At 55.1% G+C, this 17,537-nt stretch overlaps 1 protein-coding gene across 1 annotated transcript in view; it reads left to right on the top strand.

The window, feature by feature from the left end:
* The window catches only part of SLIT3 (slit guidance ligand 3), a 642,229-nt gene that overhangs the window by 561,582 nt on the left and 63,110 nt on the right, over positions 1-17,537 (top strand). The window contains exons 17-20 of the mRNA XM_002710368.5: positions 2,390-2,533; positions 3,751-3,894; positions 6,599-6,762; positions 7,616-7,748. Of these exons, the coding sequence (XP_002710414.3) occupies positions 2,390-2,533; positions 3,751-3,894; positions 6,599-6,762; positions 7,616-7,748 (585 nt within the window). The remainder of the gene's footprint in view (positions 1-2,389; positions 2,534-3,750; positions 3,895-6,598; positions 6,763-7,615; positions 7,749-17,537) is intronic.

The raw sequence follows: 17,537 nt of genomic DNA, 5'->3' as shown, positions 1-17,537 counted from the left end.
CTTGCTGTTGCCAGCATTCATGGGCCTTCCTACAACCCTGAGCAGACGTGGACCTGGGAGGAGTGAGGGCTCGCCTCCCAGGACTCCTGCATTTCAGAGTGGAGCAGACAGAGCTGCCCAGTCTCCAGAGGCCTCCCTTTCTCAGGGAGCATGAGAACAGGGTTGTAAAAGGACGCCAGCAGCTTGCAGGGTCAGTGGGCCTCAGCGCCTGCTGTGATCTGACTCTGAACCTGGCTGGGGTTCCCAGGGCTGGAATCAGGCAAAGCCCCAAGGAGCCGCTTTCCCACCAGGTGGTATGCAGAGACAGAGATGGCCGTGGCTTCCCACAGTGGGGGTTCCTGGCAACTGGAACAGGAAGCTCCTGCTCTGAGAATATGGTAGAACATCTACAAATCCCTGTGCACGCGCTCTTCTTGTTTCTGGAACGCTGGCCCTAAGCTGCACTCTGAACCAGCCATCAGCACAGCCTGTGGAGCGAGCAGTGCTGTGATGGAGGGAGAGAGCGTAGCAGCCAGTCCTTCAGGAAAAATCCTATCTCCTCTTCCCTACTCCTGTTTTCCATTCCCCCAGCCAGAGGAAGTGAAATTCGCAGACTTTACCGTAAAGCGGTGCTAATTTTGCTCATTTAAAGAAACAGATGTCAGGAAATGAGAGCCCTCCCACTTCATAGCTGGTCTAACTCATCCTCACTGCCGGCCCTTGCACTGTAGTCTCCCAGGAAGCCCAACTCCAGGGAGCACAGCCCATCCCCTCTGGAGCCCGGGTGTTACGGCTGCTGGGAGAGCCCCGCTGTCTCCCCTCCCGTCTGATTTGGGGGTAATCTGCAGTCCCCCCAGTGCATTACCTTCGTTCCTGGGTTATCCGGGCCAGGGCTACCAGGATTTATAAGAAAGGCCTGAGTTTAGGCAGAGCCAGGCAGGGATCAGAAATCCAGCTCAGAAAACCCCAGGGCCTGTCTCGGGCCTGGGAGAGGGATCTGGGGAAAGTGTCCCCGTGTTCTTGGCAAAGAAGAGAGCAGGGCGTGATGAGGAGTAGATGATTCAAGAGCTGGAACTGCAGCACTTCCATCCCCTCCACCAGGCAGGGGTGCTTTGCAGGCCTGGCTATTGGGGTGAGCCGTGGAGGCCCTGCCCCCAGGGCTGCACAGGCTCTGCTTGCCGTTCCCATCTCTCGTGTGCCCAGTGCAGTGTCAGCATCGGGCCCTGGAAGGCAGTGCCTGCTATCGGAGCTTGGGACAGAATCGGAAGGGGCAGCACTGAGGGGCTGGGCAGACACAGTGGGGCAGGTGTTGTGGCACCGCAGGTTAAGCCACCCCTCGGGACACCTACATCCCACACCAGTATGCAGGCTCAAGTCCTGGCTACTCTGCTTCCAAGCCAGCTTTCCTGCTAACGTGCCTGGGAAGGTAACACATGATGGCCCAAGTGCTTGGGTCCCTGCCACCCAGGTAGAAAGCCCAGGTAGAGTTCCAGGCTCCTGGCTTTGGCCTGGCCCAGCCCCAGCCCCCAGCCCCCAGCCATCACAGCCATCTGGATAGTGAACCAGTAGATGGAAGATATCTTGTGTTCTCCCTCTCTCTCTCTCTCTCTCTCTCTCTCTCTCTCTCTCTCCCTCCCCCCCCCCACTCAAACAGATAAATAAATGTAAGTGGCGAAGGCACAGTATTCCCAGTGCTGAATTCTGCAAAGCATTAATACATGAGAATATCCACGGCGCCAAAGCAGTACTCACTTGGGACAGAGTTAGAGGAGGCACTTTTTATGCGCCGGAACCCGGCTTCCAGTTCCAGTTCTTTCAGCGGTGTGACTGTGAGCGAGTTCCCTCAGCCCTCAAACACAACCAATAGTCTGATGGCATTGTGTGGAGGATTTGCTGTGATAATGTCGGTCAGATCCCTCCAGCAGGGCCCACTGCCCCGTAAGTGCTCCCCAAGTAGTTACTAGAAATTGTGCATTGCTTTCGGGGCTCCGATGAGGGAGCTGGAGCTGCCCTATATCTCCTGCTGCCACGGAGGGAGCCTGCTCCGTGGTTTCCTCCCACCCTCCCCCTGAGAATCCCTGCTACGTGAGTGTGTCTGGTTTTAGAAACATAAACCTGGGAGTCACTGTTTCCAATCTACTAGCAGCCAGGGCGTGGAAAAGACAATTGCACTGAAAAGCCGCAAGTCCCATGCAGTCTGTTTCACTGCTGTGGGGTTGGGGTCCCCACGCCCAGCGGCAAGGGACTGAAGACCAAACATCGGGAGTCCACGCCCGAGCAGCCCCACCACCCAGTCTTCAGCCTGCAGGGTCTCTGAGGATCCCCAGCTGTCCCTGGGTCTGGTGACTCCCTCCCTGCCTCCTGGCCCTCTGCCCTCCATAATTCTCCCCATCCTGTCCCCTCCTCCTAGAAACCTGAGCAACAATAAGATCAAGGAAATGCGAGAGGGCGTCTTCGATGGAGCAGCCAGCGTGCAGGAGCTCATGCTGACGGGCAACCAGCTGGAGAGCGTGCACGGGCGCATGTTCCGAGGCCTCACCGGCCTGAAGACCTTGTGAGTGGGCTGGACCAAGGCCCGAGGGAGGAAGGGGAGGTGCGGAGGGGAGGGAGGCTGGGGGATTTGAGATGGACTAGGAAGACTGGCAGGCCATGGGCCAGACCCAGGTGCTGTCCTGGTCCATGGAATCCCTTCCCCTCCTGCGGCCAAGGTCATTCAACACTTTGCCAGCCTTTCATGGGAAAGCACCTAGCGTGCAGAGTACCCCCCAACGTATGCACATACACAAACACACTATACTCAGTCACTCATTCACTCTGTTGTATACCCAAAAGACCCTTACCAGAACTTGACAAAGGAAGCACATATGCATAGATTTTTTCCATAAATAGAGGTATTTTAAAAATTTATAGAATAGGAAGAAGGTAAGTTCATTTTGGTGCAAAAAAATTGAAATTCATGCCTATGTGAGGGTCTTCAAGAAGTTCATGAAAACCCATACTATGAAAAAACTATGAATGGATTTCCAAGTTTTTGCAGCAAAATGAACTTATCTTTTCCTTCCTTTTTTCCATGAAATTTTTCAAGTACCCTCCTACACATGGACACATCCTTTATCAGAGTGCCTGGGTTGGAGTCCTGGTTCTGCTTCCAATTCCAGCTTCCTGCTAATGCACACCCCGAGAGGCGGCAGGGATGGCTTAAGTGGTTGGGTCCCTGCCACTCATATGGGGACCCAGACTGAGTTCTGGGCTTCTGGCTTTGACCTGGCCCAGCCTTGGCAGATGCTGGCACTCGGAAATTAAACCAGTGGGTGGAAATCTCTGTGTCTGTCTCTCTCCGGTTTTCTGCCTTTCAATGCCATATGCAGAGAACATGCAACATGAGCACCCACATAAGAAGCACAGACATACAAGCACACACAGAGAAAAGCTGATGTCCACAGAGACTTCTTGATTCTCCTTCTGCTCCAGAAATGTGCATGACACAGTAGCAGTCACACGATATGCTTATGCACAGTGCATGCACAGGACACAATGAAGAAAACATGCACAAGCAAGAACGCACACACGCATTTAAGGGAGCCTCGGTGGAGACCCAGGCCCTGCGGTCACAGGACAAACCTGAGCACAGTGAACAGACAGGGCTCGGAGTTGGCAGGAGCACCCCACCTCCGTGCGCGTGCGCACGCACACACCCCACCGTGGTGCGGCACTGTTGGGGGAGGACCGCGCGGTGCGGGTGCTGGCTCACCCCCATGCCTCTCCCTGCAGGATGCTGCGCAGTAACCTGATCAGCTGTGTGGGCAATGACACCTTCGCCGGCCTGAGCGCAGTGAGGCTGCTGTCGCTCTACGACAATCGCATCACCACCATCACCCCCGGAGCCTTCACCACGCTCGTCTCCCTGTCCACCATGTACGTTCTCCATCCATTGTCTGCTTGCCTGGGGCTCCTCTTCTGCGCACCTGTCCCCTCCCAGCTCCCGGTTGGTCTTCAGCCAAGTTCATCCAATCGTCTGTTCACTTAACAAACACTTGTCAGGCTCCCTGTGCGTGTCAGGCACTATGAGTGTCAGAGATCCATAGTCCTCAGAGATAGATACGTAGTCCTAGTCCCTCTGCCCTGGCACTCACAGAATAATGAATCCACACTTAAAAGAGGTCCACGGTGAATTGAAAACCCAGCAAAGGCTTTGTCAAGACACACTGGAGCTGTCTTAGGCAAGTGGGTGGGAGGTAGCTTATTAAAGAAACTGGCAAGTGCATTTCCGTCAGTGCAGAGAACATAGACCAAGGCCCTGCGGTCGGTTACAGCAGAGCAAATGCGTGGGACTGAGTAAAACCCAGCATGGCCATAGCGTTAAATGAGAGAGGTTGTGATGGTATAAGGCAAGGCTGGAGAGGAGGCCAGGGCCAGGCGGTCATGCTGCCACGGACCTTTTGGGGTTTTACCCAAAGCTTTTCAAACATGGACCAACGATATGCTCAGCCGGGGGAGTTTAAAAGATACTGACTGCCTCAGTGTTACCAGCACCAGCCTCTTAGACACCGGGTGAGGTCTGCTCCGGTAGTTCGCTGTATCGCAGGGAAGCCTGTGCAGACTAACAGTGAAGACTCCCGGGCCCAATCTCCTGGATTCTAATCCTGGCTTTACCTCTCGTTGGCCGTGTGACCCTGGAAAAGTTGCTCTATATCTTTGCGCTGTGGGTTTCCCTTCTGCGTAAGCTACCTCCCAGGATTGTTACAAGGATTGGACCGGATAAAATGTAGAAAACGCACAGCAGGAGCCTGCAGCGTGGAAGGACTCCGCACACGTCAGCTCTGCGGTTTCTCGTGGTATTTGCGTGTGGCTGTTATTGCCAGTCGCTGGTTGATTGCCCCATCTCTTCCCTTCCCCAAAGACCCTTGGGAAGACAGAGTAAAGGCCATCGCTGCATCTCCTGATGCTGTGCTCCCATCTGTTGGCTCCCTTGGAGGGAAGCCAAAGCTGTTGAACAGCCTAAGGCCCCACCTATTAATTCCCTCGGGATCTGTCAGTCCCCCTCCCTACCGGCCCCCCATGCAGCATCAGGGCCTCCTCCTGTTCTTGCCTGCCTGCAACTTTGCACCTCTTGCTCCCGCTCCGTGGAGCGCCCTTCCTCCTGGCCTGCCTCCCCTGTCACCTGCCCACCCCATCCTGAGTCTTCTTGCCCTGCTCTCCTTGCAGCGCTCACCCCTTGTTGGGATGCCCTGTAACGCACTTGCTCATTCGTTGCACAAGTCCCCTGGACTGTCCTCCGTGACCAGGTCTGCACCCGGGGCACAGGTTGAGTAGGCGCTCGACCTCCAGTTGTAGGAGAAAGAGGAACGGAGTGAATGCGTGCCCGGCACAGGAGGGAACAAGGGGCTAGGAGCAGACCCCAGTGGGTCGCTTCACTTCAGTCCATGTCATGCCCTCCCCAGGGGCCTTATACTGGGAACCCCAAGACGCAGGGGATATTGTGATGGGTGGAGGCAGAAGGCGCAAGGGAGCCACCAGTGGTGCGAGTAGCCTGCCAGCACCCACGGCTACCGTGTGTCCACGCAAGATTCAGTCCCAGAATAGCTGCTGCCCCGTTTCTCAGCACGTGGCACCCCACGGCCGCACGAGGGCAGCCGGGCCCTCCTGGGCAACCTCGTGAAGCTTTTCTGTCCTCACTGGCGAGCTGGGTGGGGGTGGGGGAGTCCTCCATAGGGTTGTTGGGCCAGGCAGGAGAGGGCTAATGGGTTTAGGAAGTGCTAGCGGGCTCCCAGTCCTATAGTTAGTACACAGAAAGTGATGGCAAGGCAGGCATTTGGCCTCGTGGTTAAGATACCTGTGTCCCTGTCACAGCACCTAATTCCCAGCTCCGGCTCCTGACTCCAGCTTCCTGCCAATGCAGAGCCTGCGAGGGAGCAGGGACATTCAAGTATCTGGGTTCCTCCACCTGGGAGACTCAGATTGGGATCCCAGCCCTGGCCACACAGGCCTTTGGGGAGTGAGCCAGCAAGTGTGTGCTCTGGGCGTGTGTGAGCGCACGCACACTGACACATTTTACCAAGAGGGATAGCGTCTGTCATTCTCTCGTCCTCCATCAAATCACCCACAGAGACACACAAAGTGTGGGTGACGATGCCACGGTTTCTAGAGACCTGGAGGCAGACAGATCTGGTCTCAGCCACGATGGAACCTAGAGGCCAACCCGCGAGGCAAATACCAAACAAGCAGACACCCATCGCCAGGCGCTCTGCTGGGGGCTGCTGCAGACCGGGGCAGTGGGGAGGGGGCAGAGGGCTCCACTGTCCCACTGGGCACGAAGGACTCAGCAGCCTCTTTAAGGAGATGTCATGGGACTGAGGACCCTAGACAGAGAAGGAACAGCCAATCAAAGGGCAGCAAGGCGTAGTCGCAGCAGGAAGAACAGCAGGTGCGGGGCTTTGAGTGAAAGAGACTGAGGGCGGCGTGGAGGGGCCGCAGCCAGGCCGAATGAGACATGGGCAGAGCCACATCTGGATTTCAGAACGGAGTCTGCACCCGCTGTGCGCATGCTCCCCCTCACCTGCCTGGAGACCGGGCCCAGCCCCGCAGCGGGCTGATGGACAGGGCCCTTCTCTCCTCCCAGAAACCTCCTGTCCAACCCCTTCAACTGCAACTGCCACCTGGCCTGGCTGGGCAAGTGGCTGAGGAAGAGGCGGATCGTCAGCGGGAACCCCCGGTGCCAGAAGCCATTCTTCCTCAAGGAGATCCCCATCCAGGACGTGGCCATCCAGGACTTCACCTGCGAGGGTGAGGCAGCCAGCCGGAAGGGTGGGGGTGGGCGGTCCTGGGAGAGGAGAGTGCGGCTGCTGCCCCAGGGTGGGGCACCCCCGAGCCCAGATCCTACCCCCTGAGCACGCAGCAGGGCTCCCAAGGGCCCTGCACATCTGCTGCTCCCCCCGGGCTCCTTCCTGCCGCCACTTCACTTCCTTCACTCAGAAATCTGCCCTCATGCACTGATTTCATCAAAACAAGACACCTGTTGATTAAAACAAAGTGCTACCATCTGGGAGAACACTGGGATACCAAATGTGCCAATCCGCCATGTCCAACAGTGAAATAGGGGCCCCTTAGATGGTGTGGCACCTTTGTACAGTACATAACCTGGGTAACTACATGGGAGACCTGAGCCTCCATCATCCTGTGTGCAGCATAATGAGGTTTCAAAAAAAGTCCCATCACTGGGCTGTGGAGTATAAACAGGGAAGAGCTGAAGCTGTGAAGTTGTGGGCCTCACGATCTTAGAGGATATATATATATTTGCATCAATTCAAGCTGGCGTAGTTCTTTACTTGTTCAACTTGGGCTTATCCAGGGTCAGAGACTGGTTTGCAGAGAAGCTGAGGTTAAACTCTAAGGGGAGCTGGAGACAGACTCACCGCCCAAAGGTTGGTCAGGTCTTGGTAGTCTCTTCGGTTGTCTTCATTTTATGTCAAATACAGCAGAAGGCAGGCAATGCCTCCCATGGCCCAGGGCAGGTTCTTTTTCTGGCCCTGGCTCCAGGGAGAGTTTGCCTGTGCCGGGACAACCCGACCTTGCTCACCGGCTCCCCCTTGTGGTGTCTGTCTCCCTCCACACTCACCCCCTCTGGGGCACTCCACAGGCAATGACGAGAGCAGCTGCCAGCTGAGCCCACGCTGCCCGGAGCAGTGCACCTGCGTGGAGACGGTGGTGCGATGCAGCAACAAGGGGCTCCGCGCCCTCCCCAAAGGCATGCCCAAGGACGTCACCGAGCTGTGAGTGTCCCCAAACCTCTGCGTGCCCTGTAACTGCATTGCCACCAGTGCCCTTCTCCCTCTACCCTGGCTGGAGCCCAGCTCTGCACGCTGCCTTCCCACGGGGCTCAGCAGACTCCATTTGATTCCAGCAGCAGTGCAGGGAATCAGTGGAGACGGCGTCCAACAGGCACTGTGGCTTACACAGCACCTTGGTGACGATGATCCTATTTCACCTTAAAGCAGCCCTGTCGCGTCTATGGACCCGTTTTCCAGATGAGGTCCAAGTTCATTCTCAGAAAGGGAGTGTGCGCATCTTCCTTCTGTCCCTGTAAGGAAAATACCGGTGGCTGGGTAACTTCCCACAGGAAAGAGGTTTATTGAGCTCATGGTTTGGGAGGCCGAGGGCACGGTGCCAGCTTCTGCTCGGCACTGGGGAGGGCCTTGTGGCAGATGTCTCACCAGGAGCACGTGGTGAGACAGGAAGCCAGAAAGCAAGTGGGGTCCCATAGGGTGTAAGGACCTCCGGCTCGTCCCACCTCTTAAAGGCCCCAGCGCCTCGTAACATGGCCCCGCCGTGGACCAGGGCTCTAACGCGTGAATCCTTGGGGGCAAACACATCCAAAGCATGGCAAGCGGCTTTCCTGTCCCACAGCCTGGGCCCTTTCCACGTGGGCCGGGTGCATCACAGTCATGCCCTCGGCTGACCCTGGAGAGCCGGCGGCCAGCAGCACAGGGGCTACCCTGACATGGAGGGGGCTCAGGGCTCATCGGGGAGGGGTTACCTTTGCTTGATCACCTGCGAAGCACATGGGAGGCGACCCCTGGGAACAGCGCCGCATCAGAGAGGTGCCAGGTGGCTAGGTCGCTGTAAGGTGAGAGTTCTCAGGTCTCCTGCAGCTCAGAGCGAGCCTCTCTGGGGCCGTGACCCTGCAGCTGCGTCCTGGATCCTGAGAAGGGAGGGAGGGGGCTCATGCAGGGCCCCCGCTGCGAGAGCAAACAGAGCCAGGTGGGAGACCGACAAGCCCTGAATCCGCAGCCAGCCGCTTGCTCACCGCCACCCTCATACCACACGCTTGTACCTCAACACTCTCTGCCCCCGAGGCCCCAGGTGCACCTCTCCTTGGGACCAGCTAAGCATGGCCCTCAGATGCAGCACAGAGCGGCCAGGTCCCTCCAAGGAGGGTTCTTTGGACCTGTCCTGCAGTCCCCCTGGCGTGGAGGCTGAGCAAGCAGTCTCGAGTGTGTGCAGTGGCTCCTGGTGCTTCGCCACGCTCAGGGAGACTGGAAGCAGGGCTGCCAGCCCCAGGGAGGGAAGGGAGGCCTGCACTGTCCCTACAAAGTCAGCCCTTTACTGCCCTTGGAGCTTTGCCTAAGCAGATGCCTGTCCTGCAGCGAGTGGCACTCCTGTTCTTCAGGCTGGGCTGTGTCCCAGGCGGGGGGCTGCAGGCTCCTTCCCGAGCCACTTGGGTGCCCACGGATGCACGTCCAAAGCAGGAAGTGCCGTGAGAACAAGCCCAAAGCTCACAAAGCAAAGGCAGAAGCGGCAGAGATCTTTTCCTAGCACGCCGCAGCACTCTGGGGAGAGCTGATTGTCTGCTTGGAGAATGGATGGTGGCACTTCTCAGCCCGGTGTGGCTTCCAAGGCGCATCAGGAAGGTGGCCTGACAGTGGGGAGGGAGGGGCGAGCAGGGGAGTGAGCGTGGGAGACAGCCAAGGCTGACGGCCCCCAGTGCTGTGGGTTGGGGCTGAGTCCAGCTCCTTGCTGGATCCTGGTTATCCCGGGCAGAGCGGCCAGATGACAGAACCACGTGCAGTGAATTCACTGAGAAGCAGCAGAAACAGGTAGCAGCATTTCCGCTGGAATTTCTCGAAGGCGTGCCGGGCGTGGCCATGCCCTGGGAGCCCCGTGCCCTCCAGTCCAGAGATGAGTCTTCCACCAGGCAGTACGCTGCAAACGCTCACCCACCTTCCCTCCGAGTCCCCTCTCAGCTCCGTGGCCGTGAGTGAATGAGGCCAGACTGAGCCCTCAGCAGCTCGCTCAGTCCTCCCAGGTTCTTGCCGAAGCAGGGGCTGTGATACCAGGTGCTTGCTTTAAGGATGGAGGGACTGGCGCCACGGCTCACTAGGCTAATCCTCCACCTGCGGTGCCGGCACCCCGGGTTCTAGTCCCGGTTGAGGTGCCGGATTCTGTCCCAGTTGCTCCTCTTCCAGTCCAGCTCTCTGCTGTGGCCCGGGAGTGCAGTGGAGGAGGGCCTAAGTGCTTGGGTCCTGCATCCGCATGGGAGACCAGGAGGAGGCACCTGGTTCCTGGCTTCAGATCGGCGCAGCATGCCAGCAGTAGTGGCCACTTGGGGGGTGAACCAATGGAAAAGGAAGACCTTTCTCTCTGTGTCTCTCTCTCTCACTATCTAACTCTGCCTGTCAAAAAAAAAAGGGGGTGGGGGGATGGAGGGACTTGTTGAGAAGTACAGATCACTTGCTCGGGTCTCGGGCAGGATCAGAAAACAGGTTGGATGGGCTGTGCTTACCCTCATCCCGGAAGTTCTTTGATCACTGACAGCCCAAGTTCCTAAGCCACGTTAGGCGTCTCAGAAGCAGGAGTCCAAACATTAGCATTCATGTGGATTGTGTTGCTGACACCTACCATATTTGAAAGTAACCAAGAAACCTCTTAAAAGCACTTATTATACCATATACAAATCACAATAGTCCCACTACCTGATTATACAGAAACCATTTTTAGGGCAAACAAAGCAGAAGAGAGCTGACTGAGGAAAGTGGCCTTCTGTTAGGTTTCCGCACATCTCTTTCCTGTCTGGCTTCCCAGAAGACAGCTGGGCTTCCTGTCTGCTCTGCGTTTGCTCTGGGGAGATGGATGGCTTGGGAGGAGGGGTAAGAAGAACATGGCTTGTGCAGGTGTGCGGTTGGAAAGGGTGGAGCAGCCACTCATCTTCTCTAATAGTTGTGTGTTGATGACACAAAAACCACCCCTGGGACCAGCCTTGTGGTGCAGCTGGTTAAGCCATTGCCACATGCCAGCATCCCCATATCAGAGCGTGGATTCGAATTCCAGTTGCTCCGCTTCCAATCCAGCTCCCTGCTAATGTCCCTGGGAAAGCAGCAGAAGATGCCCCAAGGACTTGGATTCCTACCACCCGTGTGGGAGAACAGGATGGAATTACTGGCCCGGCCCAGCCATGGCTGTTGTAGCCATTGGGGGAGTGAACCAGCAGGTAGATTAGTCAGTCTCTCCCTCTCCCTTTCATTCTGTCACTCTCCCTTGTAAATAAATAATCATTAAATAATAAGTAAATAAATAATCACCCACATGCCACATGGCATTTTCTGAGAAGCTGGCTGTATTGTGGAGCCTGCCCCACATCGGTGAACCTGATGTCCTCTGTCATGTGAAAGAATGGGTCTGTCTCGTGTTCTGAATGGAACTTCCTCTAGATGCAAACTCAGACCATCACCCATTGGCTGCTTGGAAGATATTAGTTCACTGAGCGATGCAGATTCCCAGCTGTTGGCATGTGACATACGGTACCAAAAAGTCCCACCTGTTAGTCTCACCGCTGGTCTCTTCAGATGACCCTGTAAGGGGCAGCTGGCGAGCTCCCAAGGCAGTTACGAGTTTTCCCCAATTTTCATTTTCCCCTTGGAAGCTCCCATTGTATCATTGGCAACATACCATCAGCGGTTTTCCCTGGAAGTGACAAGGCTCACTTTGCTCATTTCCAGTAAGCTGTCTTAGAAATACCTGTGCCTGAATATGCAGTTTGCTAGTCATTCTTTTAAGTAAAGATAGTATTTCATGAAAAGAAACGTTCAGGACCAGCTGGTTCCATGTGCAGCTGGGCTCACAGGTGCCCCGTGGTGGAGAGGCTCCGTGCACCCGGGCCATCTTGTCGCGCTGAATGTTGAAATGGTGTGAGCTCAGGAGTCGGCACGATTCATCATTGTTGCTGCTTCCTCAAGGGTATTCTCAAATGAAACTGGATTTTTTAATTTATTTATCTGAGAGGCAGTGGGGAAGAGGGGAGGGAGAGAGAGAGAAGAAAGTGCTCTCCCATCTGCTAATTCACTCCCTGAGTACCTACAGTGAGCTCTGGCTGGGGCTGAAGCCAGAAGCGTCACTTTGTCTCCCACATGGGTGGCAGGAACCCTACCACTTGAGCCATCACTGCTGCCTTCCAGGGTCTGCATTAACAGGAAACTGGAGTCAGGAGCCAGAGCTGGGTACCAGAACCAGATACGCCGATGTGGGACATGGGTGTCTAACCACTAGGCTAAGTTCCTGCCCCGGGTTTGTTCCTAGTCTCTGTGTGTGGAGAGGTCCAGGATATAGTGACTGCTGATGTCATTTGGTACTGTTGTCCTACTGTAGGCTGAGCTACAAGCAGTTTTCCCCTCCACGAATTATTTTTCAAATATTTAGTTCGTTTTATCTGAAAGGCGGAGTGACAGAGCAGGAAAGAGAAAGAAATCTTCCATCTGCTGGTTCACTCCTCAAATGGCTGCAAGGGCCAGGTCTGGGCCTGGCCAAAGCCAGGAGTCCAGAATGTCACCGAGGTCTCCCACGTAGGTGGCAGGGGCCCAAGCGCTTGGGCCATCTCCCACTGCCTTCCCAAGTAGCAGAGGGCTGGCTTGGAAACAGAGTAGCCTGGATGCAAACAAACACAGTACTATGGGCTACCAGTGTTGCAAGTAGCAGTTTAACCCACTACACCACAGTGCCAGCTCCCCTACACTGACTTTTGATCACTATCAATGCACCTGGCAGCCTAGCCTTGTGCAGAAGGAAACTAGTGCTTTAATCTTCTCTCAAAAATAATTTAGGTCTCATAACCCCCTGAAATAGTCTTGGTGGCTCTCAGGCGCCCGTGAATGGCACTTTGAGAACCACTTCAATAACTCCACACTGGAAGCAAGGACCACAGGGATGCACCTGCTGCCCACCAGTGTCAGGCTCTTGATTTAGAGCACAAGGCTGTAGAATCTTCTGGAAAGCACAGCTGAGGCAGGTGAAGGGTGGCTCAGCCCCCAGAGTCGCTGACAGAAATCCTCTCTGCAAAGGTGGGGCCTCAACACCATGAGCAAGCTCAGCCGTTGCCATGTAGACATTGTTTTAAATGTGGGACTGTGTTACTATCCTAGAACTGAGATCTAACACTCTGTTGGCTGCCGTGTGTGGGCGTGTTTACAAATATCAGACCGCCCCCATTCTGGAAGCAGACTCTGCAAGCTTGCTTCTTCCGAGGGCTCCAGGGGGAGAAGCAGAACCCAGTGGAGAGCAGCACTACCCTACAGTCCTCCCTCTGGTGCAGGCCCAGGAAGGCTCCATACTGGATCTGGGCCAAGGACCCTGTGCATGGATTTGTTGTCAGGTAACTGAGATCCCGGGAGAGGGGAAGGAAGGGTGCCACCCCGCAGGCACAGGAGCAGGAAGAAGTACTTTACGTCAGGAAGTGAGGCCTGAGAACGTTGTGTGATGCAGGTCGGCAGGTGTGCATGTGACTCCCAGGTGTGTGCACATAGAGTGAGCGTGGCAGGAGGTGATGCCAGGATGCATTTGCTGCCGGAGGTAGAGGGGCCTGGCCTGGTTCTGGTTGGCTCCGCGGGTTAGAGGACAGGAGGCCGGATCCAGAGAGCAGCGCAGGGAGTCCCAGGTGTGCACACACACGAGAGTGAGCGTGGCAGGAGGTGATGCGAGGATGCGTTCTCTGCTGGGGTTGGAGGGGCCTGGCCTGGCTCTGGTTGGCTCCGTGGGTTAGAGGACAGGAGGCCAGATCCAGAGAGCAGTGCAATGGAGCTTTCTCCTTATCTGCAGTTTAATTAGGGGGTAGGAGCACACACAGGAGAAAGGGCAGAGCCATGCAGCTGGTGACAAGCATGAGCGAGTGGCCCAGGCAGGCAGTGCTGTGCAATAGGGAGCAGTCCAGGAAGCTCTGCCCACCGTGGCCTTAAGAAAGCAAGGCGAACACCCCCTCTGCCCTGTGCTCGCCCACAGCAGCCGCTTACAGAGGTGCTGCCGTGTGCCACGTCCTGCGCGGATATTTCTCTGATAGGCGATCTCGCTTCATCCTGGCACCATCCCTTCAAGGCGAGCAGCATTATTCCCACGTTTGCAGATGAAAGAACCGAGGCTGGGGAAGGCTGGGGAAGTTAGGATCACTGCCAGGAAGCAGCAGAGCATAGACTGAAGCCCAGGTCTGCCTGGTCCCAAGGCCCAGCCACGAACTCACAACCTCCCTGTGGTGGAGGCCTGAGTCCCCGTGTATGCCATGCAGTGGGCAACTTCCTGGAGACAGCAGTGGGTCCTCTCAGAAACTGCTGTCTGCATTTAAGCAGGGAGAAGGCAGACCCAGGGCCCCTGCCACAGTGCTGCAGGTGCCTGTCACTGGTTCTGGGCCTTCTCCAACCATGCCAGCTGCTGCCTACCAAGAGGCTGCTATCTTCCATACCCCTGATGCTGAACAGTGCTCTCCAGAGTATTGAATGGAGTGACTGCCTGGGGTGGTGGCATCCTTGCCTCTCTCTGGCCCAGGGAGAGAGATTGGAATGTGCCTGCAGTCAGCTGGGGGGCGGTGACCCCATCTTTGGAGAGCAGGCCAGCTCTGGGCACAGCAGCCCGCAGGAGGCCTGGTGCAGGCCCCGGCCCAGTGAGGACCTCAGCAGAGGACACTCTGGGCACTGTCGGGCAGTCACAGCCATCTGTGGGAGGGCTGGGAAGTCCGGAGCACAGGCCAGGAGCTGAGAGAGTTCCCTTGACTCATTCGAGTGTTTATGGAGTTAGTGTGCAGGACACGGTCATCCAGGCTGGGAGCGCAGTCACTGACAGGCAGGTGAGGTGCCTGGTCCCAGCAGCTTAGGATGCAAGAGAAAGACAGAAAACTCACCAGTAGGGTCAGGTTCCCTGGAAGGTAGAGGTGAAAGGAATGGAAAGTTCACGTTAGTGAAGACCCCCAGGTACCAGATCTTACGTTCAAGATAGCAGGCAGGCCGGAGATGAAACAGACTGAATGAGAAAGGATGGTGTGTGCCGACAGCTTGGGACAGCTTCCAGGGGTGTTGCAGGCTGGGGCGAGGGCTGAGCCAGCGAGGAATTTAAGCAGGAGAGTGGGGTGGTCTGAGTCATCCTACCCTGGGAAGAGACTAGGGACCAGACAGCCAGGGCTTCACTGTCAACCATCACAGCTATTCTTGGATATAAATGTACACTCGGATGCACAAGGGGACCTCCCAAAGGGTCTCGGGAAAATGGAAATAAGACAAGTTTCTTTTCTCAAAAAAATTTTGGAGCCCATGCAGTGTTTTCATATTTGCTTTCCATGAACTTTTTGAAGACCTTTCATATGTGTATATACATGTATGTGTGTGTAGTCATTCCACAGTATCCGTGGGGGATGGGTACCAGGACCGCACAGATTCAAAATGTGCAGCTGCTCAAGTCCCTTGTGTTATAAAATGGTGCAGGATTTGCAGGGAACCTGTGCATGTCCTCCTGTGTACTTTAAATCATCTCTAGTTGGCAGTGCAAATGCTGTCCAAATATTCGTTACACAGTATTGTCCAGGGAATAATGACAGGAAGCAAAGTCTGTGTGTGTCCAGTACAGACATTTTTTTTTCTAAATATTTGTGATCCGTGGTTGGTTGAATTCACAGCTGCAGAACCCATAGATACTGAGGGTCCAGTTGTAGGTGTCTATCTGAAGGCTCTTCAGGAAGTTCGTGGAAAATCTGTATGACAGTAGAACTATGCATGGGTTTCAAAATTTTCTGCACCAGAATAAACTGGTGATTTCATTTTCCATGAACTTTTTGAAGCACCCTTGTCTATTCAGCATTTGTTGACCATTAACTAGTGTATTGGGCACTGCTCCAAGACTTCATTTTCACATTAAGGTGATATTGTAAGCCCCACCTTACAGAGAGCCTCAGCTCCTGCCCAAGGTCACTCAGCTGTCACAGTGGAGCCAGCATGTGAGCCCCGGCTGCCTAACTCCTGAGCAGCCCTGCTCGCTTCTGGCCACTGCAGGACAGCATGGCCAGGATGGAATCTTCTGGAAGGTGGCTGCCTGCCCTCTCCTTCACTGAGCCAACAGTTCTTTGTGGGGAGTATCCCTTCATGAGCTCGGTGTGGATTTTCATGCAGGGCTGCTGCACTGTCGTGTGCTTGTGCTAGGGCTGAAACGAAGCATTTAAATCAGGTCAGCACAAAGGTTGACCTGCTGGAAATGCTGAGCAGTTCTAAGGCTGGGGGTGCAAGAGGGCAGGCTTCTGAGAGCGTCCCTCGAGGGCCTGGGCTACAGGCTACAGGCAACTTCGGAGTTCGGGGTTTTCATCAAGGGCTTCTACAAAGAGAGCTTTCCCACACAGCCGCATCTGCATTTCTGAAGGGGAACCTTTTGATTCCACGTCTTCTTCGGAGCAGGGATGCCGGGTCGCCAGGGACACTGTACTAAAAGCAGCTCCCGCTCTGCTCCGCAGTGCCGTGTGCAGCTCCACCTGTGGAATTCTGGGCTTTCATCAAACCTATGCTGCATCCTGAGCACCTCCTGTTGCCAGGCATTGCCTGGGAAGGTTGGGGCGAGCAAACCCAGCATGGTTCTGCCCACGTTAATCACAGAATCACACTCAAGGCATCATGGGTTGGGGTTAAGCCTGTGAAGAAGCTACACCCAGAGTGGTGGGAAGCTGTAGCATCACTGGTGGGTGTGGGAGCTGATGCCCAGGAAGTGAGGCCGGTGCTGAGATCTCTCTGAGCAGCTGCAGGAGCTACCCAGGTGGGAGAGAGACTGGCACACCCAAAGATCTGGCCACCCCCACCCACAAAGGGTCATGGGGCATCCAAGGAAGGCTAAGGCCAGTGCAGTTGGAACCAGTGGTAAAGGGGGAGTTTGATGTAAGATGGGCCAGCTAGGGGAAGCAGGGCTGTGACGCTTAAGTCACGTGGGGCTTGACTAGGCTGTGGTGCCCAATTGTGGGGCCAAGTACTTATTCTAGATGTTGCCGTGAAGGTGTTTTGTGGGTGCAGCTACCATCTACACTAAGTTGACTGGTTAAGTTAAAAAAAAAAAAACAAACTTCCCAATGTGGAGGTCAGCCATGTCTAATCTAGAGAGGACCTTATTAGGAGAAGAAACTCACATCTCCTGAAGGAGAAATTGGCATCATGACTGTAACAGAAATCCTGCTTGAGTTTCCCAACCAATCAGCCCACTGTCCAGATTTTGCCTGGCTAGCCCCTTAGCTGTGTGAACAGATTCCCCAAAACAAATCTCCTCAATAAATGATATAGGTTGAGGCCAAAGGACAAAAATGATAACCATTTGGATCCTAATTGGCTTTCCTTTTGGTCCTACAATCGGGCAGCACTTCATTCCATAAAGTTCAATAAGGGTTCCCAATGGGCTGAGAAGAGGAGGTTGATTTTATGCACAGAGAAAGAATGAAAAGAGCGGAAACCAAGGGACAAAGCAGATTGGTCATCCCAAATTTCCCTTCCAGGACAGGGAGACAGAACAATAGAAAATTGGTGGATTGGTTGTGCTCAGGTTACTTGAGGTCATTTCTTTCTTTGTGGATTACAGAAGAGGGAACTTCCTGGTCATGCTGGTGGAAACTGGTCTGTTTGGGAGATTTGGGCAACAGACAAGGGGATGCAGTGACTTTGTGTTGAGTGCCAGAGGAGCTTTCTATCAAGGGAAAGTCTTCTTGAAGGTTTGCAGCTTAATCCTGAGGGTAACAGGAAGTGAGTAAATTGGCCTGTGGCCCCTCCTGAGGCTAGCAATAAGCTCTGTGG

Source organism: Oryctolagus cuniculus, chromosome 6, assembly GCF_964237555.1.
Source record: "Oryctolagus cuniculus chromosome 6, mOryCun1.1, whole genome shotgun sequence".
In the NCBI taxonomy this organism is placed as follows: domain Eukaryota; kingdom Metazoa; phylum Chordata; class Mammalia; order Lagomorpha; family Leporidae; genus Oryctolagus; species Oryctolagus cuniculus.
This window is presented reverse-complemented; position numbering and strand designations above follow the sequence as displayed.